This window comes from Epargyreus clarus, unplaced genomic scaffold, assembly GCF_041222505.1.
Source record: "Epargyreus clarus isolate Ecla_fem2 unplaced genomic scaffold, WU_Ecla_fem_2.2 ptg000004l, whole genome shotgun sequence".
NCBI lineage: Eukaryota > Metazoa > Arthropoda > Insecta > Lepidoptera > Hesperiidae > Epargyreus > Epargyreus clarus.
Window position 1 is genome coordinate 2,102,203 of NW_027332212.1, and position 25,885 is coordinate 2,128,087.

At 35.7% G+C, this 25,885-nt stretch overlaps 1 protein-coding gene across 1 annotated transcript in view; it reads left to right on the forward strand.

Annotated features, from left to right (window-relative positions):
• Positions 1-25,885, forward strand: part of LOC140757264 (5-hydroxytryptamine receptor) — a 93,438-nt gene that overhangs the window by 47,143 nt on the left and 20,410 nt on the right. The window contains exons 2-3 of the mRNA XM_073092866.1: positions 7,267-7,336; positions 25,047-25,235. Coding sequence (XP_072948967.1) covers positions 7,291-7,336; positions 25,047-25,235 — 235 coding nt within the window. The 5' untranslated portion in view covers positions 7,267-7,290. The remainder of the gene's footprint in view (positions 1-7,266; positions 7,337-25,046; positions 25,236-25,885) is intronic.

The window sequence follows — 25,885 nt, forward strand, 5'->3', positions numbered from 1 at the left end:
TAGCCAGGGCGATGGACTATGCTCTGAACCCCTCTTTGAAAGGATGTGTGCCCAGCAATGGGATAGTTAGTAGCAGCAGCACTAGCAAGGAACTAGCCATAATAAATTCCATTACTTTCTAACCTGTTCAAGGAATACGAGACATTAGTAACTGATCTAATCACCTAAACTATATAAAACACTAAGATATATTCATTGAAACTAAACATGAATTAAAATAAGAAATAACTCTTATCTGTATAAAATACCAAAAAAGTCATTCAAACAACAAAAATAACATCTAAACATTTCATAACTTTACATAAAGTAAGAATAAGAAAACGAAGCGTGTATAAGTTGCTTAAATTAAACCTCCAAGAATTTAATTAAAAACAGGAATCCCTAATGAAACCGTCATAGCGTTAAACTTAAATCCGCGGGTAAATGAAACTAAACTGAACCGTGGCGTCAACTCGACTCTTAACATAAACGGAATATAGGTCATCTTCGCTAATGAACAAAAGTTTGAAATTTGCACATACCTTATTGATAATTAATACACTCGTATAAAACTAACGGGGCTCTTGTAAATAGGCTTAAGAGAGTTATTTTTTTTTATTGAAGTGGCAGACAAACATGTCATCCACCTAATAGAAGGTCACTGTCCTTAAATGTAATAACGGCAGTCTTAAACGCTTTTGTGTTCCACTTTGAAGGGTGTGGTACGGAAGACATACCTACTTATCCGAAGCTTTCCAACTTAATCATCACGAATCCCTTATGAAACCGTCAGAGCGTTAAACTGAAATCCACGTGGAAGCGTCAACTTAAGTCTTAACATAAACTAATATAGGTCATCTTCGCTAATGAACAAAAGTTTAAAATCTGCACACTTTATTGATCATTAACATTAAACTATCAGAGTTTATTAATAACAAAGGCATAAGAGAGCTATTTTTTATTCATGTGGCAGACAAGTATGCAGTCCACTTAATAGTAAGGTACTGTTCTTAAATGTTATAACGGAATGTTAAGCGCTGCTGCTTTCCGATTTGAAAGGTGTGGTAAAGAAGACATAGTTATCCGAGGTGTTCCAACGTAGTCATCAGGCATCCCTCATAACTCATCCCCACGTCATAACAGTGTTAAACTTAAATCCGCATTGAGTAAATGAAAGTAAACTAAACCGTAGAAGCGTTAACTTGCTTGTAAACATAAACTGAATATGGGTCAACTTCGCTAATGAACAAAAGTTTCATATCTGCATATACTTTATTGATTATTAACATAAAACTAAGGTTGTTATTAAAAGGCTTAAGAGAGATATTAATAACGAAGATAAAATTGAAGTACACAAACCACCTTATATTAAGTAAGGTCCCTCAATAATAAATTCGAAATAGTGAATAGTATCAGGAGTTACTTTGAAGAAATTCGTATTATAACAATGAAAGTACTTCGCAACAATATACTGCCAATATGAATGATGATAAAAACAATACATATTTTGAACTATGCAATACTGCATACTGTGGTTTCAATTTATAAATTAAATTGTTTAATTTTTTTTTATTGGAGAAAATCAAGCCAAATAAAGGTTGTAGAATCATTTTAGCCAAAAATAACAAGATATAAACCTGTACAACAACTATAACAAGTTTAAGTCAAATCGCGAAAAGCGAATCGGTATTCGCGAATGGGGAAAAGATGCGGAAGTTTACGAAGGGGAGAAACTTCAATAGGCTGCCCGCATACCGACATAGTTACGATTCTTTAGTAAGTTAGTTGTTTTCGCGACTTCGCTTGCACGCGTAGTTTGTAGTCATGGAAATGAATAATATTATACACACATAGAGTTGTTGATTGTTTATGACTGTTATTCAAGGTAACCTATATATTCTACGTATGGTAATAAATCCCGTGCAGCCGGAAAGACTCTTGTCCAGAAGTGCAACGCAACTGTAACTTTACGAAAATTTAATTTGTAGTCGCGAATGGGGAAAAGATGTGAGAGGAAGTTTGCGAAGGGAAACTTCGATAGGCTGCCCGCATACCGACATAGTTCCGGTACGAGAGTTATGATTCTTTAGTAACTTAGTTGTTGTCGCGACTTCACGCGATGGAGTTTATATTCATAGAAATAAATGTTGCAGTCTGTTAATGATTTGAAATATTGTTTAAGATTACAAAGTATGCGATATTACTGCAATCTCACCTAGCCGGAGTGTATTTTGTCCAAAATCTCGACATAAATGATTGCAGTAATATCTTACATAATTATGCGATATCTTTTTAAATCGCCATCATAGAAATAATTATGCCAGTTTTTGCTAGTTTAATTACAGGTGACAAGTAAAATCGTAATTCTCAAAAAAATCCTTTAATTCGACTTCAGAAAAATAATAATGTCAGTTGTTGTTTTTTCAATTACTGGTGATAATGAAAATCGGGATTCTCTCACATATAAAGTCTATCTAGAAAACAATCCAATAATTTTCAGTCAATGACTAACAATACAAGAACTGGACCGAACTGTAACTTTGCGAAAACCTAATTTGTAGTCTCGAATGGGGAAAAGATGTGAGCGGAAGTTTGCTAAGGGAAACTTCGATAGGCTGTCCGCATACCGACATAGTTTCGGTACGAAAGTTATGATATTTAGTAACTTAGTTGTTTTCGCGACTTCGCTTATACAATATATGCTTTTAAAAAATCATGCTTATTATTTACTAATGTACTAAAACGAAGTCAATGATATTTTATACATTACTAGCTGATCCGGCAATCGCTGTGTTTCCATATAAATAAAAAAATGTTAAGAGTAAACAACCCTTATCACTTTGGGGTATGAAAACTAGATAGCAGCCGATTCTCAGACCTACTGAATATGCATATAAAATTTGGTGAAAATCGGTAAAACCGTTTCGGAGGAGTACGGTAACTAACATCGTGACACGAGAATTTTATATATAAGATATACTGCGGACCAATCGCTCTAATCCATTTCAGCCCGTGGGAGAACCAGGGTTCTCATACAAGTATCCTTTATTGAGACAAAATGAGTTTTTAAGCGATGTAGAATTTAAAAGATGCTCTTTTTAATTACCATACGAAGAGGAATGAATTTATTTTACCATGTTACAACGTAAAAATTATCATAATTTAAAACTTGGCGTGCCTTAATTCTTTTTTATTTATTCTTAATGCCTTATTTGATGTATCAAAAAATAATAAAAGTCGGCATGTACGAGTAGAAAGCATGCATAAAGGATACTTTTTATTCTTAAAACGCTATTTCGCCCTGTTTTAAATGAATCTATTCTTAGGTTAAAGACTTTTGACGTATCATAATTTTGAAGTAAACTCTTTGTGAATGAACTATATATTATTATGTATTAGACATACTACATTAATTATGAAAATGTCGAAAATACAAATATATTCAAAGTATAACATATTCCAAAGACTACACGTGAACGTCTTTACAGATATCACAGACAAAACTAGACCAAAAGCTCAAAAACATTAATATGCACTCAAGATGCGAAAACCCATTCGATATTCGCAAATGGAGAAGACGTGAGAACTTTGTCGGTAGTTTTCGAAACGAGAAACTTCAATAGACTTGCATGCCTACAAAGTCTGATACATTAGTTTAACGAGGTCTACTTTCATTTGACCTTATTTTTGTATAACAAATTACTAATAAGAAACTGTAAATTTTCCGTTTGTCCAAATACTACGTAATTATTTCTGCACTAGTCTGGTTGTAAGGTATGTGAAGTCTACCAGTACACTGGTACTTACTGCGCGGTGGACTATGGCCTAATCCTTCTCATTCTGAGATGAGACCCATTGAGTAATGAGACAGTAATGAGTTGATGACGACTACACTGGCCTTGATAAATCGATAGTATTTAAAATAATAAAATAAATGAAAGTGGTAGAACCTTTTGTGGTTCAAGTCCGGCGGCATCACCGCCAAACCTATTTCTGCCTATTAACAGTAGTGTGAAGCGCTGGTGTGTTCTGGTTTGAAAGGTGTGGTAAGGGAGATATACTTTTCTAAGGCGTTCCAGCTTAGGTCTCAGGGGTAACGGCGCATATGTGGTCGACCTCGGTAGGAATATCTAATCCTATCTGACCTTGATTGCATATTATGTCCATGGGCGGCAGTAGCCACTTACCATCAGGTGGACTTCATGCACGTCTGCTACTCCTATATTATATATAAAAAAATGAAATACTGATATATAACTCCTGAAGGCTCGATGGTTACCTAATTATGTAAGTCAGTCGACATACGAACCTTTCGCCTGAAACGCAGGACAGCCTTAAACTAGAAATAGTTGCAGCTATAGTAGTACATTTCCAGGTCGAATCATATTGGTTCTATAACATTTATTTGCATGTGCATACAATACTAAAACTATGTTTACGTAAAGACTGTAATGTTACCTATGTAAATTAGGCAAGTTGTTAATAATACTAATGCTAATGTTATAAGGCAAGAATATGTATAACTGTACTCGTAGTACCGCCAAACCACGAATATCTTTAAAAATTCGATATATTTTTTAGACCAGAATATTTCTAACTTATACGTACTTTGCTATTACAATGTAAAATTGAATTTTCGTTATTATACGAATTCACTTCTATAATATAATTTTATCTGAAATTCAAAAGACGTGGGAGAAAGTTTGCGGCAAAATATTTCAAGAGTCTTCCGCTGCATGCAAACTTCTGGTACATTTCTTTGGAGTTAAGAGTTGCTCCCTTAGTTCTATATAAAGTTACCTTATCATAATAGGATGGAAAAGTATTGTTTACGCGACTTTCTCGATAATAAATATGATTTTGAAGTTTTTCTTTTTCCTTTTTGAATAGTGTATTTAAAAATAGATATAAAAGAAGCAAGTTTCTTCTATATGAAGTGTTTACCCTTAAGTATGTCTGTTTGTCAATAATTTTTTGATGACGTGCATATTAAAAAAATATTATTTTTTTTGTTTTAAAACAGAAAGAAATAGCGTAAAAATACATTGTTTTTGGTATCAATCGACCTTTACAAGAAACTCAATAACATAACGAGTCGCGACACGTGACAAGGATCTGATTTCCGTATCTCGTTATCAATTAATTAATTTGTTTCGATGTTGTTAATAAACAAAAAAAATGTCAAAAACAAACATCTAAATTAAAACTTTGTCTATTGTTTGCCTGAAACTCTTACAGTTACTAAATCGAAGTAATAATATTAAATTAAACAATTGACCAGATTTTCATCAAACGTAAGTACCCAAAATGTATCTTAGTAGTTAGCGCACAGGCGATAAGTTCTCAAAATATAATACCCTTTTTGCAAAGAGGTTTAAATAATCACCCCAGGCCCTGGAGAAAATGAAGTCTAAAACTGCATCGCAGCAAAAATCTACTATTCTCACATTTCTAAAGGATGGAAAGACAACGAATCTTAAAATTAATGGCACCCTAATTAAAGAACCCATTCCAATTAGCGGGTAATTTCAATATTCAGAAACCCTCTAATTATTTCTCTACCAGCATTTTCTTTACAATTTCTTACCTACCATGATATTTTTCAAAAGAAAGTATGATTTTGTCATTTTTATTTTATTGCGATGTAATAAAAAAGAAATGCAATGTTACAACTTGTCTCAATAAAAATGTAATTCAAAAAGGTAAGTTTTGCTTATATTTCTTGATAAGGGAGTAGACACCATATTAAAAAAAATATTTAAATAACCCGTATATTTTATTATAAGGTTACACTCAACTTAAATAATTTTTACTTGTAAAGAAAAAATAGGGATGCATTCCGATTTTCTTTCTTTGTAAATAATCCCAATAGCATTAAATCTATAAACACTTAAAAATCTAATGTTTAGGATTAAATTACTTATTTAGTTTTAAATATTGTTGATGTTTTAATAAGTTTCTCTCTATCTATCTTTGTTTCATTCAAATGAGATTCGAGCTCCACATTAGTTTCACAAATACCTACCATAAATAAATCTACTCTTTCTAATTCCATTCATATCAAACTACGCTTCTAAAAGCCATCTCGTCCTATTTTATGATTCGCCACCTCTGGCGATAGGACCTCGTCCTATCAATGTCGCTATACAAATATGACCTCTGAGCCTTAGCGGGGGACTCTTTAATTATTACGTTAATTATGTTTGGCGGGACTCGAGACGGGTCGAAAGCTTATTTTAAAGCAACAATCATTTATATTCCACTTTTAGACACGGGCCTTTCTATACTTTTTTAAATACAATATAGAAGTAGCAGACGAGCATGCAGTCCACCTGATCGTAAGTGGCTACTGCCGTATGGATCTGTAATCAACCCCAGATAGGATTAGATATTCCTACCTGAGGTCGGCCACAGATGCACCCCCTCTATGCGCTACCCCTGAGAACTAAGAACTTTTCTAAAGATCTTAGGCCTTACGTGTCGTCTAACCACCCATCCAAGTGCCGACCACGCCTCACATTACTTAACTTAGGATTCACCGAAACAACATAAATGATTTACAGTATTCGTTTCTCCAGAATTTATATAAAATATGTAAAAACCTACATCATAACACAGAAAGAAATTCTTCAGAAATAAACGCAAAAGAGGCCTTTATTTAACTTTCACTGTGAAGAAATTTAGAGAAGATATATTTAAACCTTAAGCGGTAAATAGATTAATAAGTCGAATCTTTATCCTTAGACGTTCACCAAATATTAATTAAAGATAATATTATTACGTGACACCGTTTTACGATCTCCAAGCATTGGACAATCGCGCACTCATCTATATATAAAATGAAAATGTCACATCTGTACATCGAATATTTTTGCAAACATTTATGTGTGTCTGTGTGTTTTATTTCGCATTACGTCAAACCTACTACATCTGATTCAATAGACTTAACACTTAACTTAAATTTAATTTAAATCAATCTACTCCACCAAAAGTTTGACAATTTAAAATCAGAAGTAATGTGACATTTCCTGTATACAAGATTTTCATTTACCGGTGTGTTCCGCCATCTTTATAGGTGGCGCTGTATAATTGACGTTACATTTTAAATCCACGTATAGAAAAACGTTTACAAAGGTGAAGTCTACCAATTCGCACTTGGCCAGTGCGATGGACTATGACCTAATCTTTCTCACTCTGAGAGGAGACCCGTGCCTAGCAATGGGACAGTAATGGGTTGATGTGTACAGAATCGCAGTCACAGCTTGTTAATTAATATTTCTGTTTCAGGAGGACGAGCGACAGGGTGCGAACATGAATGCTTCGCAGACACTCCCTCGGGGGTTGAACGACTCGTATTGTAAGTAATATTTTAATATAATAATGTTTAGGAAAATTGACTGTCGATTTTACGATAAATATTGATATTACTGTAGTGTCGATGATAGAGAGAGAGTGTGATTTTTATTCAAGAGTAAAACTGGTTGTTCTTTGATTTCAATGTCGCTTTCCACACTAGGAATCTGCGTCGTGGGTGCTACGGACACAGACATGGACGAAAACACAAGCACCCAGACCCGGACCAAATATACAAATTCATCACTCACATGTCCGTCTGGCCGAGGATTGAACTCGCAACATTTTGCGCCTCAGATCGTATGGCGACCGTTCCACCATGCGAGTCATTTTTTTAGGCGTATATTTACTGATACTAATATGATGTCTTCGAACTTAGTCACCAGTTACCTCAGAACAACAATTCAAGTCTAATCGATGTCAAATAGGGCTAATCGGCTATAGTCGGTTGAGCTCGGATTTATAAACCGTTGTGCTATCCGATATCTATCAAGAGTTGCTACTACAATTACTTTTTTCAATAAATACTAATAATATTACATTTTCTTCGATAAAATTTGGTGTTACTTGTAAGTAACACCAAACTTTTAAGTTGTAAGAGTTGTAACTCTAACATGTTTTAAAGTAAACTCAGCTACATTCTGATTAAGTTATTTAGCGACTAACAAACTAAGGTCAAATTGTCAAACAATAAATTTCTCCATAAATAAGTCGATCGCCTTTTCCAAATATCAAGTTTAATTATTTGACATTTTCTTTTTGTAAAATGAAAATGTTACCTTATTCTCAATAATAAATAGCCATATTTTCCAACAAAATAGCAAAAGATACAAACATATAAAATAATACATTTTACTACCTAAAAGATTCAGGATGAAACTTTTCCCATTAGTTTAGTGAAGCCAAGTTTCCGATACGTTGAATCGTAAGCAAATATTGAAAACAATATGGAACATCTGTATGTGTACAGTTTAGTTTCAATGTATTTGCATTAGAAATATATTCTTTAAAGTGAATTATCTTATAAGTAAAGTATTTGGCTAGTGTGGTGTTGTGGTCATCGTGCAAGACACGCAGATGTTCCAGGTTCAATCCCCCAGCCTACATCCAATCGATGAGTTTAGATTTCTTTTCTGAGTCTGGGTGTTTGTGTATCTGTCTTTATTCATTGAATCCAGAAAATCCTAGACTATACATATAGAAAACGTTTTTTTTTTTCTTTTTTTTATATATTATAGGAGTAGCAGACGAGCATGCAGTCCACCTGATGGTAAGTGGCTACTGCCGCCCATGGACATCTGTAATCAACCCCAGATAAGATTAGATACTCCTACCTGAGGTCAGCCACAGATGCGCTGCTACCCCTGAGGACTAAGCAGTGCCTAACACTGTTGTTATTAACACTATTTCTATTTCATATATAGAAGACAGATATGTTAATGCATAATTTGACGAAATTTTGCTACGTATTCGTTGACGATGAGACGAATGGACGAATTCGACTAAAATTTCCTCAACTTTCGGCCTTTAAAATAAAATAGACTAAAACGAGTATGACAATAGCATGATATTAATTGAATCTAGTTTGATTTGTATATATCTTATCTTAAATACTAAGCCCTTATCCATTTTTTGTGAAAAGGGAAATACGATTAGGAGGCCCTTAGATAACCGAAATGCCTAAACACCTGAATGATCTAGGTCACCGCTCTTTATCCGTAAGGGCGATGTGTTCCTTAATCTATTGAGCACTAAGATGCCGCTAACATTTACGTTTTACTTATGCTCAGGAAATGGTTCAATTTTGCTTTTTAACGAAAGCCGTGCAAATCTCTAGCAAATGGATTAAGACAGTAGTGAGCGATGTAGCACTTGATTTTGCAATAATCAATTTATTTATACATTACATCAACCAATAATTAATTTAAGAGACAAATAGGATAAATCATATATTATTCTTTTCATATTTATCGTTGGGTCATTTTACCGCTATTTATACCACATTATATAAGTTACGCAAATCTCAAGCAAAATAGGTATCTAAAGAAAAAACACAATCTAATTTGATATTTATCTCAACAATACCTTTTTTTATTTTTTTAAATTCCATTCATTTATTTAGACAAATTAATAAATAGCGAAATATGAATTTTTGCAAGTAACTCAGAAAATTATCCCATTTAACTACCGAAATATAGAGATGAAAGCCGTTAAATTAGTAGGTATTAGTATACAAATACAATTGGACAGCTTACTTTAATTAGTAAGTAAACAATTGGCTACAAAATGCCTCATAGACCTTTAATTAAAACTAAACGATCATCATTAAAAGGCCCTGACATCGAACGCTTTCCGTTAATTCCATTTTACTTTAATTGCAACACCGCTATAAAATCTTACCAATTTAAAAGCGTCATTTTAGCGCCACCCAAATGGCGTATAATACAAGCCCTAAGAATTTAAAGCCCTTTTTCGACAGCCCTATCAATCATAACAAATGACCTAAGCCCATTCAAATGAAAATAGATTAAATGATTAACGTACTGAAAGGGCAATGTCGTCATCAATTTTTGAATTTATTGCCCAAATGGGAGGTATCAAAAGTTTTTGTTCGGCAACCGTTGCCAATGATAAATGATTGTAGATTAGGTTTGGATGGACTGTTCGAAGCGTTATAATAGTTCTTTGTGAAATTTAAAAATGGGAAAGGAGGTGATGTAAAACCTTTGAAGATACTTTGAAGGATATTAGAACCAGTATAGTTCGATAGACTTATTTTTTTTTATATATATGTAATCTAGCGATAAGACAGACGGGCTACTTGATGGAAAGCAGTCACCGCCACCTATGGACATTTGCAACACCAGAGGAGTCGCCAATGCATCGCCAGCTTTGAAGGAGAGCTCTTTTACACCCCTCTTGAAGAGCCCCATGACATAGTCCTGAGTGAATACCTCAGAAGGAAGTTCATTCCACATTTTGCACGTACGCGGCTAAAATGAACGTCAAAAATGAATTTCTGGTGTGAAGCAGTATTTGATTTTCGGTGCAAGGGTATATGCTAGGGTATATGTTGTATATGCTGGCTGACTTATGATAATACCGACCATTTTAGTTCTCAATAGTGACGCATCTATGAACGGTTTCAAGTCAACTAATCCTTACCTCCTCCAACAAGGTGCTTCGATCAGAGTGGTAGAAAACTCTCCGAGCCTCCCCAAAATGCTTAGAGAAAGCCCTGCCCAATAGTGGGACTTAAAAAGCATTACGGCAACTGCATCTGCAGACATTAAAGGTATCTTATACAGGCCGTGGCAAGAGCCATACGTCTTTAAGTCTATGTTTTTAGATATGAATGAACTCTAAGTCCTCATTCATATACAGACATTTAACTTATTATAATAATCCAAGTTTTTGGCCGCAGCTTCGCCCGCGTTTAAAAAAAAATATATGACATACTAACATACATGAAACTGAAAATTCGTACCTTTGCTTCGCCAGTAACTTAACGGCTACATACAGTTTTCCTACCTTTATTTAATGTTGTAATCGATGTTTATGTACTCTGATGATAAATTAGGGTAGCTTGCATCATGTCATAACTTTAAAGTCTACAAAAGGCAAGCCAACCGTGAAATCCATGGTTAAAAAATGCATTAGTTGCACCATATTATGTTTTTTTTTATATATATATAATATAGGAGTAGCAGACGAGCATGCAGTCCACCTGATGGTAAGTGGCTACTGCCGCCCATGGACATCTGGAATCAACCCCAGATAGGATTAGATATTCCTACCTAAGGTCGGCCACAGATGCGCCGCTACCCCTGAGGACTAAGCTGGAACGCCTCGGAAAAGTCTGTCTCCCTTACCACACCCTTCAAACCGGAACACAGCAGCGCCTAACACTACTGTTATTAGGTAGAAATAGGTGTGGCGGTGGTACCGCCGGAGTCGAACCACAAAGGGTTTTACCACCTTCACTAAAATATATTGGTGCATACAGATTTTTTACGTTCCATCGCTGCTATCAAAGTTACTGTTATATTTAACTTTAACGCAACTTTAACCGGGCTTTCGATGCAACGTACACTTATTGTCGAGACTCTGTATAAATAAATAAAAGCTTACGGAATATAAAGGTACGTTGAAACACATTTCTTATTATGTTTAAAGATATAACAGCCCTTACTCATCACTTTATCTCCACTTCCCATACTTTATACACCTTTACTAAATAATTCTCACAACCCCTAATATCCATAACAACGGTTGCCAAGCGAACCCTTACCGAGATCTTAGCAAACACAAAAGGGTCTAATAATTCTATAAGGGCCTATAATTATTTTTGTGACGGCGCATACCCGGCCCTTCATTAAGGCATCAAGAATCGGGTCAGTGAACTTAATTAAGAATCAAGAGTTATTGTTAAGCCTAAATCCTGTTATAATGAAGATAATTTCTTACCATAAGTGCTATCTTTTATACAGACATAGAGCGTATCAGACAAATGTCGTGGCAGACAAAAAAGTATTTTCCTATACAACTTATTTATATCGACTGTAACACAGCGACATAGACACGGGCCGTGCCTGTTAAAATGTTGTATAAAATATGATTTTGGAGGCCACGGCCCTGCCTGACACGTTATATGTCTGTCCGTAAACGGGGTCTTATTAGTCTTGTGACTTAAACGAATGTGATGTAAACGAATGTGTGAATGTGAATTGTGAAACCATAATCGTTAATTCTATATTAACCAAAAACGGATCGTAATTGTGGTACTAAGTTCTATGTCATCCACCCATTTCTGTCCCATTGTTCAGCACGGTTATCCTCTAAGAGTGAAAAGGATCGAGGGCCATAGTCCACCATGCTAGCCAAATGCTGAGATGTAGATATCACATACCGTTAAGAACTTTTTTATTGGACTTTCAGTTGTATAGGTTTCCTGATAATATTTTCCCTCGTCGTTATAGCAATTGATATACTTTGAATATCAGAGATCAGTGGTTGTAATCAAACTTTGGAACCAGAATTGAGAGCCCGGATTTCAACCAAAGGACTATAAATGCATCTACTATTCTACTTGTTATAGGTACATAAAATACAGTATGTACTTATTATTATTTTATGCACCATAACAAAAACTATTTCAACCAAAGTTTTGAAGCGTACTAAAATTTTAATTTGTACACTAAAAACTTACACATAAAATATGAATCATACTCTATAAATAAATATAGAGTACCACTATATTACGAGTACCTACATTTAAAAAAACTAAAATGAAATAAAAAAACTTGTTTGGTAAGATAATATTTAAGGCAAAAAGCGAGTCAGAATTTAAGCATAATTCAATTCCATTACTTAGTAATGACCATTAATTTAGATAGCAGATTATGCAATTTATAGCCTAACGTAGCAGTGATAGCCTAATGGTTAAGAAACTCGGCCTCTCGTTCGAGGGGTCCGAGTTTCAAATCCCAGGCACTCACCTCTGATTTTTCAAAGTTATGTGCGTATTATAAATTAATTATCACTTGCTTATACGGTGAAGAAAACATCGTAAGAAAACCTGCACACCTGAGAGATTTATAAAAAAAAATATCAAAGGTATGTGAAGTCTAGCAATACGCACTTGGCCAACGCGGTGGACTATGGCCCGAATCCTTCACATTCTGAGAGGAGACCCGTGCCCAGCAGTGGGACAATAATGGGTTGATGATGATGATGATGCATAATCATCATCATTTGTGCCTTAAATTGTACATTTGAAAAAAACACTTATTATTCAATGGAAAAATAAAATAAGCGTCCTTTTTATACACTTTTTAAGATTTTTTTCAATTGAGTCTAATAGCGGAAACCCTTATCGGACTTTTATCGTTTCAAACGCTTTCCCAAGAGAGCTGATATACTAATTGGTGCGGTCTTTCGCGAGATTTCCTACTCAATTGGACATTTTAATGGATAGACGCCAAATGCTTGTGATTGATTCTTTGAGAGACATTTTATAACGGTTTGCGCAGAGGGTTTTAGGTTTAATCTCAAGTGAATTTTGTTTAGTGAATACATTTCCGTGGTGTTCAGGCTTAGTCCTCAGGGGCAGCGGCGCATGTGTGACCAACCTCAGTTAGGCATATCTAATCCTATCTGGGGTTGATTACAGATGTCAATGAGCAGCAGTAGCCACTTGCCGTCTGCTACTCCTATATTATAATATCATAAATTATAATTATAAAAAAATAAGTTTATTTAAACGGCAAACTTTATTGTTTAAAGTAATTCTATTTCTTTTTGACAAGTTTCATATTAATTGATTATCATTTTCATGCTTATAAGCTTTATTTGAGCAATTTGGCGAATTAATTCATTTGTTTACTTAAACATGGATAATTATACAGCAAAAAATATAATAATAAAATAAGGCATTTTAAACGTGTGGCTTATAGTTTACCTATAATTTGTATTGAAATTGTATTTAATATATTTAGACGGAGTTTTAAGTAATTTATAATACCTCAATTTTAAATTCAAAGTGTACGCTATATAAAACCAAATTTATAATCGAAAAGCGCCCACGAAATTACTGATTGTCATATCTAGTTACATATCATATGATATAACATGTTAGATATTTATTTTGTCCTGTCCTCTCATAGGAATGTTTTCCTGTCATGCGTTTTTAAGTCGGCACGCGCATCTCACCCGCACGCATGTCTTGTAGCCTTCCCTATCAACTTACATGTACACAGTACTCTTACCATGAGTTTTCAAAACATCCCACAACTTTACGTTACGTTTACTCAATCCATTATTCTGCTCCGTTGGATTAGTAGACTGAGTAAACGTAACAATAAGTAAGTGCTCAAGTCTTTTTGTCTACCTCACATGTTCGCAAAATAGAGAGACAAAACATAAAGCGCCATTTTCTCAATTAAGACATTTAATGTTACGTTACTGACACTATAGTTCTGATTCAATCCGCTAGGGGCGCTGATTGGAAATTGTATGGGCAAATATGGAAACAAATACCAAAACAGTCATATTTGTCTAAGCGTAAAAGCTCCTGGTAAGGGTACGTGGGTGGTAAGGGTGGTCTGGGCAGAGCCCGACGGGGCAACGCGCTAAGAGGACTCCGGTTGCGTTCCTTTGGAGATCCCGGAGCCCTCTACGCAGCGCCGAGGACGGCCACCGGGGGGGTTTTAGTGCGGTAAAAATCCCACATAACCCTGCGTCGCTCCCACGGCGCCGGGTACCTTTTGAAGGTTTCCCCCTCGTAAAAAAAAAAAAAAAAAGGGTACGGATCGCGAAGACTGCAGCGGATTAATTCATGCGTGGGATTAACGCGTCGCACATGTTAAGGCCATCTTAAACACGCGTGACAAGAATGACGAACTTACATTAATGATAGAAAAAACTACTGTAAACTAGCAAATATAATTCATAATAATAAACATCATTAAAACATTTTCCATTCAAAACGAGCTCGTAATGCCTTTGATTGAAGCATGAATTCATACAGACGGTATTGGAAACCAAACTTGTTTTTTCCTAAGACTTTTAAACGATTCAAATCAGAGCTTTCCCAGGCTGATAGACTAATTGATACGGCTCTTTTGCAGAAACTCGAGGTAATTCAGGCCTCTTTGTAGGCATTTTCGGTAAACGCTGACGTTAGAACGTGACAAAATTTGCTAACAGTCTGTTTTTGTAACATTTTAGAAGTGACAAATTTGACAAAAAAACATTGTAAAAGCCGACTACGTAAATAGAGCTCTAAAAAGTATAAAGCAAGTAAATGGAAGGTAGTAGAACTCTTTGCGATTCGACTCCCAAGAGATCACCGCTACTAATTCCAGTTTGATGGTTGTGGTAAGGAAGAGAAAATAATAAAGAGATATATAAAGAGAAAATAGGAAGGATAGAAGTAACTTCTAGAAAAAAAAATGTTATTATTATTCAAAAATACATTTAAATTTGATGTGCTATGCGAATTTGCGAAATTGAGCTTCCATTTTCCAAAACAGCTTAAACTTTGCGGTTTAAACTTTACTAAACTAAACTAGAAACTAAAGTTTCTGCCACAGATTAATAATTGGTTTCCGAAGAGCGCAGCGGGGACCGATTTTATCAATCTATAATTTCGACTTATATGAAAACTTAAAACTTAAGAGTTTTTAAAAGAATATAATAATATACTTTAATTTATTTTGAAAAACTCTAGTAGTAGACTACTCACAGACTACGTACCTGTCTAACACACAGAGGATGTCAGGTTCGATTCCCGACCGCACAAATATCTAAATAATTACTTTAAATTTCTGTTCTGAATCTGGGTGTTTGTATACTCGTCTTCGTACATGTCTATGGCACCTTCTCCAAAGGTTTCTTAGTCTGTGGTTATGAATGAAGAAAGCAACATGATAATAGTTGTATGGTTAAATCGGGAAGGTACCAGGTCAAAGACTAAGGATTCCAGCTTAATTATGTATGAGACGACCATCTTAATTCACAGTAGCTTTAAGGGGAATCCTTAATCTATATGGACTCAGTACAGAAATCCTCCGGCAGCAGTGACTAACCATCAAGTGGGCTACAAACTCATTCACTTCACTTACAAAGAAAAAAAGATTACGTTCACTACAACACAACCACCAGAGACATTCGATTCGAGTTGATTTAACGAACCCCAACCAGTTATTATCAACGTATCCGGAACTGTCACACCCAACATCCCGTTTTAAATCAACGGATCCCTAATTCAATGACACCCACAACTTAGAACTTGGTAATAGTTCGGTTGAACGTCATAAATTAGTATAACAGTCGGTTCCGCTTGCTATAATCTCTGTTTGCGTTATAATGTTGAAGGCTTGCGATACAATACACTAACGAATATCTTCATGAAAAGAAACAATGAAAGGAAAATAATTTATCCATCCACCAAAACGGAAACTGCTTCACGCTAAAAAATGAAAGTGGTAGGCCCCCCTGTGTCTATTACAGATGTCCATAAGCGGCAGAAGCAACTTGCCCTCAAATTGACTGCATGCTTCTATTCAATTCCTTTATTACAAAAAAAAAAGTAAATACCTCTTAAGTTTAATACTGATCCCACCTTGCAAACAGTCGTATGTGAGCATCAGTATTCGCCAGAAAGCAGTGATAGCCTAGTGGTTAAGAAACTCGGCCTCTCGATCCAGGGGTCCGAGGATTAAATTCCAGGCACGCACCTTTTTTTTATATAATATAGGAGTACCAGACGAGCATGCAGTCCACCCGATGGTAAGTGGCTACTGCCGCCCATGGACATCTGTAATCAACCCCAGATAGGAATAGATATTCCTACCTGAGGTCGAAACTGTCACAGTAAATTAAAGAATATGTTCATGTAAAGAAAGAAAGAAAGAAAAAAATAGTGAAATATATGAACAAATGCGCTGCTATCCCTGAGGACTAAGCAGGAACGCCTCGAAAAAGTATGGGAGACATACTACATACATTACCACACCCTTCAAACGGAACACAGCAGCGCCTAACACTACCATTATTAGGCAGAAATAGGTGTGGCGGTGGTCCCGCCGGAGTCGAACCACTAGGGGTTCTACCACCTTCAAAATCCTCACCTCTGATTTTTCAGAGTTATGTGCGTATTAGAAATTAATTATCACTTGCTAAACGGTGAAGGAAAACATCGCGAGGAAACCTGCATACCTGAGAGATTTATAAAAAAAAAACAATTCTCATATGTATGTGAAGTCTACCAATACTTGGCCAGCGCGGTGGACTATGGAGTTGCTTTAACGAACCTCAACCAGTTATTACCAACATATCCGGAACTGTCACACCCAACATCCCGTTTTAAATCAACGGATCCCTAATTCAATGACACCCACAACTCAGAACTTAGTAATAATTCGGTTGAACGTCGTAAATTAGTACAACAGTCGGCTCCACTTGGTATAATCTCTGTTTGCGTTATAATGTTGAAGGTTTCCGAGTTCCGTGTGAGAGATAATTAAACTGTCAAAATAAAGTAAGGGATATGTTCATGTAAAGAAAGAAAGAAAAATAATTTATTTGGTGAAATATATGAATACACAATACCATTAAAAATAACAGGAAATATTATAACAATTTTAAACCGAAAAGGTCTCCATTCAGCTTTAATGTATCAGGTAACCGTATAGGTGGTCACTGCCATAGCAGGATTTCTACATCACATACATACATAACAGGATTATCACAGATGCATTGAACCTCCTTGCTCCTGAGGAATGTGAGTCATCTCATATGTGTCAGCTGGCATCCACACGCTTCCACTAAAACACTAGTGTACTTAAATAAAATATTAATGTATAAGGCAGCTTACCTAACTCCACAAAAGCAAAAGCAACTCATATACTCGTATGATTAAACTCAGCTAGGACTTCTATCCTATTGGTCGTAAATATTGTACATGATCCATTACACATATCCATTGGCAGCAATACATAACATCGTCTACATTTCCATAAAAAGCATATAAATGTTTTCGTGTCTTATTTCTCTTTGTAGCAAAAAGTCTCTCATATTATAATCAGTCATTTAAGAGAAGCTGCTATAGAAAGACATTGATGTATGTGATACGAGTGTGAATAATCTACATCTCTAACGACACTTCGGAAATGTAGCTCTTAAGGTTTTTTAGTTTACTAACTTGTCTCACCGTAAACGACTCGATAGTGGAAGCACAAAAGGGCTTACTCCTATGGTTTAGGCTGACAGTGTACTTGCTCATCAAGATTCAGGAGTTGAAGGGAAAATTTTCCGATCCTTTTACAATGTTACTTTCAAATTCTATGGTCATTTGGACGACAGTAACTTAGTTATTACAAATTATGTCAAAACATTAGGGAAGAACACATTGATGAGGACGCAGCCCAAAGCTCAAAGATTCCATCATCGGATTCTACCCATGGTAAGGGGCGAAATGATGAAATAACCTTTCAAATAAAAATACGTAGAAAACTTAAATTAAGGAAATTTTAATAATGTGTAACGACTCAAGACGAGTCTGAAAATATTTTATACATATTTTGTACTTACAGAATCTTATTAATTAAGTCCTGAAAATTTTTGGACCTCATTATCTAGTGACGGTGTGACATTTACCTTATTATCTAAAGTTTTATAGCTTCTCTGCCAAACATATGACCTGGAGTGTGAAACTCGAGATGTCGTTAAAAAGTGAAGTGGGTACCATTAGTAGGATTATTTTTAATTAATCTCGGAAATCCTGTTTTGATACTTGTTTTATATGTGTAAATATAAATTTAAGCAACGTCGAATGCAGTCGACAATGGGATGGGTAACTAGTAGTTTGTTGACCCCACCTTGGTAAAACAAAGACATTTAACTTTAGAAACTTAGAACCGGTATAGTTTGGCCGAAGTACCACCGCCATACCTGTTTTTAGCGTAAAACATTTATTGCGATAGATGAACAAACATAAAAAAGAACAAATATACGGTAATTGTGTAACCTCCTCCTTTTTGAAGTTGGTTAAAAAGTGTGGGTGAAGACTGATTTACATATATTATGAGTACATCTTTATGTTCAGAATTGGCAATGCATCTATAATCGTTTTTAGATAGAACGAGATTGCTCGATAGGAGCAAATGCCCATTGGTGGCAGTGGTGGTAAGTAAGTGGTACTTGCGTTAAATTACGTCTTCCTTTGCTACTTCAATCGACTAAAAAAAACTAATACGAGGCGTTTTAACTTAGTCCACTGCTGACCAAATGCAGATTGGACTTTTTTTGAGGAATTTGGGATGTTTGTTTCTTTACGAACTTTCACATGTGCAAACAGTAGAACAGTAGAACTGTTTGCACTTGTAATCATTTATTTCTAAAACGCCTATAATATCAAAAATCAATCGTGCCTGGGACTAGAACCTCAGACCTCCAACATTTGCGAGACCATAATTTATACCTAGGCTCCCGGTTCAATCAATTACAAACACTAAATTGAAATAATCCTATTAATCATGGACCAGAGTAACTTAGACTCGAAGTTTTAGTTCAAAACTCGGAAACTAAACTAGGAAACTAAGAAGTAGACGTAGACAAATCGAAACTGCAGTCACCTTGCTTAAAGTTCTAAGCACTTAAAAACTGATTTGCAAGTTACTTTTGCAAGTTTTTTTTATGGAAATAAAGTACCTAGAATATGATCATGCAGTCTTAATACATCCATCAGTCTTTTAAGTTGCACTACTAATCATAGCAATTCCTTAATTGGCACTATTCCAACTCCTCGAACCAGGGTCTCGAACTCCTGCAGACCACCATTATTCATCATCATCATCAACCCATTACTGTCCCACTGCTGGGCACGGGTCTCCTCTCAGAATGAGAAGGATTAGGCCATAGTCCACCGCGCTGGCCAAGTGCGTATTGGTAGACTTCACATACCCTTAAGATTTTTTTTTTTTTTTATAAATCTCTCAGGTATGCAGGTTTCCTCACGATGTTTTCCTTCGCCGTTTTTAAGTGATAATTAATTTCTAATACGCACATTAATTTGAAAATCAGAGGTGCGTGCCTTGGGATTTGAACCTCGGACCCCTCGATCGAGAGGCCGCGTTTCTTAACCACTAGGCTATCACTGCTTATGTATCACCATTATTCGCTATTCGGTAACTTTTCTTCTGGTGCCTAAACGCATTGGGAGGACCTTTCTTGCCCATCAATTTTATAACCGCGTGGCATGACGAAAGAAAATTTTAACAAACTTATTGCAAACATCAAATGCACTTACTAACTAACGCATTAAAAATACCATATTATAAATCCCTGTATTATGGCTACCATCGGTACACACAAAGACAAAATAGGAAGCACTCTGACCCTCTGACCTCATTTCTAAACTCATAATCAAACTTGGGTAGAAATCAAACCTGGTACATTAATAGCAAACCAACCACTAAGCCACAAGGCTCATAGAAACTTCCAGTTCAAAACTTAGAAGCCAAACATTTGACGTAGATAAATCGAGAATTGGTTTATTGCAGACAGAACTTTACTTCACTTCGCGAGAATCATTCACAACAGATTAGAAACTAAGTTGAGAGCTAGACAAGTTATGACTTTAAAGTCTGTATATCCTTCTCTGTCAGTTTTAATCAAATCAAATCAGTCTTTATTTGCAAATAAGGTTATACAATAGGTGTTCAATCAATACAATGATCTCTTATTTTGCTAAAAAGCATGCAAATATAAAATTATACTTAGTATTATAATTATTCATTAAGTTTATGTCAATTATTTTATAAAATATATTTTAGAGTCAATTTTTAACAATGTCAATATTTTAATTACTAATAGTCACATTGAAATATTTTTTACAATTTGGAATTCATGAAACATGATTACTGTTTTTTATGAAATTAAAGTACTTAATAAAGGAGAATTCAGATGAGTGGTCACTGTGATTCTGGTACAGAATATTATAGAAACTTTTCAGACAGTCCGTGAACGCGCCACAGGCCTGCGCACGCGATCGGGTGCGGGGAAGCGGTGCGGGGAAGCGGTGCGGGGCGCACCTTCCTCCGCCCCCCTCACCAAGGCGACGGAGGCGGGAACTCATTGATCCGCGAGCGACCAGCAAGTCCCTTAAAAAGATTCAAAGCGACCGCACGCTACTATTCTGTAAATTTTCAGTTAATATTATACCAGTACTCTTACCATGAGTTTTTACGTTTTGATAAATATGACTGTTTTGGTATTTGTTTACGTATTGCTCATACAATTTCCAATCAGCGCCCCTAGCGGATCGTATCAGAACTATAGTGTCAGTAACGTAACATAAAATGTCTAAATTGACAAAATGGCGCTTTATGTTTTGTCTCTCTTTTTTGCGAACATGTAAGCAGACAAAAAGACTTGAGCACTTACTTATTATTACGTTTACTCAGTCTACTAAAGCAAACGGAACAGAATAATGTATTGAGTAAACGTAACGTAAAATTTTGGGATGTTTTGAAAACTTATGGTAAGGGTACAGCTCAAACACAGTATACATCTTTTATTTCGGGGCAGTTACCCCTAGCTCAGGGAGATAGGGACTGCACACCACCAGTGTCTATAGAATGAAATGAACTAAGATTAAGATCGACATCGAAGCGCACAACACCCCACGCTTTATATAGTAATCAGATGAGTGACCTCTAGGGGTTAAATTTCATACGCGCTTCAGGGGAGCTTCAGGGGTACATTAAGCCGTCGCTTCCGATAACGGATACCTCCTCCACCAATACGCATTGGAGCAGCGTAGTGGAGTATGCTAGTCTTCCCCGCTTGTGGAAAGAGACCGGTATCCAGTGAATTATAATAAGAGGTTCTAGGCAAGTTCAATTCAAAAACAACATATTTTTTTTGTGTTCATCCGCCTGTAATTTTATATCGGCTACCAGTAGAATCGACTGAATCGACTTTATTCAGACATTCGCACAGAAATACATTTTTATGATGCATAGAAATATCGTTTCATCCAAACTTATTTCATCCAATTTTTGGACTGTTAGTTAGACATAAAAACTGTACAGTGTACAATTAAAATTATATTTTCAACACTATAATTTAAAAAAAATTCAATTCTGTTTTTCCTTAGATTCGAATCAAGAAGGTTCCTCTGTTTAATAAGAATCTCGCTTGTATTGAGCAATACAGAATTCGATCACTCCATCTTCCATTATTTCGGACACAAACACCGCCCACGGCATTGAGAAATCGCCGAACAATATGAAACTGTCCGGCAATAGAGATGTTCGCTACGAATCCATTCAGTACCAGCTGTGAATGTTCCTCGCTTCGAAACTTCGGTATTCCAACATGTTCCGTTACCGAACTGTCTGTATAGATTGAACAGTTGAAAGGACATTCGTTAACGAATAGTTGGAATGAATAACAATTTATTTAAACACAATTTCATAACGCTAGCAATAATTTATGACCGACCGTGGTCCAAAAAATTTTGAACATTTTTTACTCAAAAAAATTTAAATAAAATGAAACAAGATGACATAGGACGTCGTGTGATTTGAGGATAGGAGGATGTGTAATGGAATTAAACATTTACCATCAATTCACAATCAGGTGCGCTGTAAGCTCGTCTGTTACATTAATCTTATAAACGGCATAATAACCAAAACAAATAATCACAACTGTGATAGTAGTTCAGATATTTGAATATTACACAATGCATATGAGACGAGGTCCAAAATTGAAACAAACGCATTATCTAAATCATGTTTATCTTTTGAAAATGTGTACCTGTATTTCTACTCTGTTTATGTCTAGTAAAAGCATGAGCTTCAGTGCATAATTCTAAAGTTAGTTCAAAGCTTGAGAACTATTCACAAATATTGTGAAAGCTTCTACGATTTCAACTGAATTCTGAAAATATCATACTCTCTGTCAATTTATGCATGTTATGTATTCCTATGGGTCAGTGAACACTGTAATGTCTGTCACGCAAATTGTGTGCTGGGTAGGATTTTTTTTGTTTTACGAGTATAATAAAGGAGAAGCTAACGAGCCTTCCGCCTGATGGTAAGTGGCTACTGCCTCCACGGATATCTGTAATCAATTCCAGAAACATTAGACGCTCAAAGATGATTCTACCACTTTGTGAAATGAGGAATTCTTCATGAATGAAGATCTTCATAAAAATATACAAACGCAAACGCCCATGCAGTCCCCTAGATGTCTCTCTGCCACCTACGAATATCTGTAAAAAATCTCAGCGCACCTAAAACTGCCTACTGCTGTTTTCTGTGACTGCAAGTGCTGGTGATTGCAACAGAGCTCCAATTTTATTTGGGATAGATAATAGATGTCCATGAGAGGCAATTACTACTTGCTTCACTAGAACTGCGTGCTCGTATGTGAGTACTGCACTATAAAAATCTTTCTATTTGATTCATAGATGACTTCACCAGTCCATTCGACCTCCTTAAACTTTCCTTTAAACCCAAGCATGACGTGAACAAATCGACCGAGACGCGAGCTGGACTTACGATAGGTACTTTAAAGTATTGTGTGAGTTTCCAACGATATATTATCGAGTTAAAGACAAACTGCTTTATAGTCCACTTAATGTTAGTCAAGTTTTATCTTATTACTAAAGGAACATTTCATAGTTCAACTCGTGTGCACCGGCTTATGTCTGCCTTATCACAGTTGTATTAACTTTCTGTGTCCTGGTTTGATGAGTTTTAAGGAGTCCCTCTTGATAACTTATTTAGAAAGCCTTTTCTGTCTTTATTTATACGAAGCATTCCAACTGAGTCTTCAGGGGGTGGCAGGTTTTTTAACAATCACAACTTAATCATAAATCTCCTCCTGAGTACTTCAAACCTATTTAATAGCAGATCCATTCCATCGAGTGGACTGCAGGCTCGGTTATTTCTAAAATTTCGTGAAAAGGAAAGAAAATACAACTCCAGGCTACAGTTTCTTGTTTTATCCTTAGACTTCTATAAGCTCCACTTGACGCTGACAAATCGACAAGTAGCTTTTAGACATATAATAAGTGTACTGTAATCTGTAACATTTTGCAAAGTCTACAATTTGTTTTCGAAGTATTGCTGTTTTGTTCAGTTGTCGTAGATCGTAGTTTCTAGACATTAATTTTGCTATTTACTGTTCTAGTACACATACTTTTGGTATTAAAATAGAAAATACTGATCATGCAACCCGTAAAATTATAAAAGGATACCTCTCTTTTATGTTGTGGCTTAAATAAATCCTAATTTAACTTATGTTTGTTCACTAATCTCATCAAAGTCCCTTTCGTCAATTCTATTGTTATTCAGTTCAATTAAGCAAACCAATCAAGTATAAAAAATGGGTTGCATATTTAACGTAATGATAATTTGGTCAAAACAATTTCAATTATTATTGTCAATTAAATCCGCATAAGTTTCTTAATTTAGAAGATGGGCTGCATGATCACTGAATCTTCAACCTATTTTACATTTAAATAATTCCATAAACTTTAACGGAGATAACTTCGTAACCCCTAATTATTCGGAATTATTAATATATTCAATTTGTCAGGTGTCTACTTTATAACTCTTCAACCCTTTCATTTGTCGGCCGCTGTCGTTTCAGAGTTGAATTTTATAATATTTCAACGATAATTAATCGCCAGGCCTTATTAATTGTCGACGACATTAATCCCAGACCGGTATATTTTGAGCCTAACAATATCCAAGAAAACATAGTAAATAATTAAATTTCATATTAAAAGTGGATGGCTAAGTATACTAGACGGAACATGGCCTAATTTACGTAGAACTAAAATATTGTTTCAGATATTTTCTCTACAAGTGATGATAAAAGATTACGACGACCGTATTAGGAACCCGAAGATATTCATTGTGGTGAACTGTAGTCACATATCACATTTATTGTGATGATAGCCAAGTAGACAGCAATGGATTAACAATACAAATAAAATACAGAGAGAGAAAATATCGTCGTCGCTGTAAAACCAAATTCCTAAAATGTCAATACGCTATTTTTCGCAGAATATAACCGATTTCTTCTAGCCAAGTAAACTGTGTATTTTTGTGTTTGAATCTATTACTAGGAACAATAAAATACTAACAAGGGTCTTAAATATATACGACAAATACTAATTCATCATCTTCTTCCAGATGAAGTCACATACCCGCCCACGTCGGAGTGGTTCGACAGCAACTGCTCGTGGGTGGACGCGGTGTCGTGGGGCTGCAACGTCACCAACGCGACGCTCGGCAACTCGACCTCCACTGACGTCACGTCGCTCGTCCTCATGGCGGTGACCTCCGTCGTCCTAGCTCTCATCATCTTGGCTACTATTGTCGGTAAGTGACATTATTCGTCAGTTGCCATAATCATCAACCCATTTCTATTCTTGTTGAACATCGCTCTTCGAGATTATTTTTGCCTTGGATGACCAGCGCGACGACTGATAATACGAACTTCACCGACGTCATGTCACTCATCCTCAGAGTGATGATCTTAAATGTCCTAACTCTAATCATCGTGGCTAAAATCGACAGTGATTGACAAAGTAACATATGTTCATTATCATCTACCCATTTCTTTCTTTGCTGACCACTTGACTGGCAGGATAGAACAAGCTTAATATTTTAATCTTCCCTTAACACGTTGGCTGCGTAAAAAAAACCAGTAACTTTCAGCTGGTGCGACGGCAGTCCAAAAATGCATCCACTTGACTTTCTTATTGTGCGTGGCAGGCCTTTTCGACCCGACACCTCTGGGTGGTATTGAAACCCTATTATCTTAGTCAAGGCGCATTTTACATTACAAATTTTTATACTTTTTAAATCCTCATGAATCACTTGTCTATACATTAGTCCCGCCCCTGGCTCCTCCAAATAGAAAATGAGAAATTAGCAATCGAAAATGTCTGGTCGATAAGGCCTGATACCGCACTAGAGTGTAATTTTTGTAGTGATGGGATAGTAAAAGAAAAGAAAATATCGAGTCA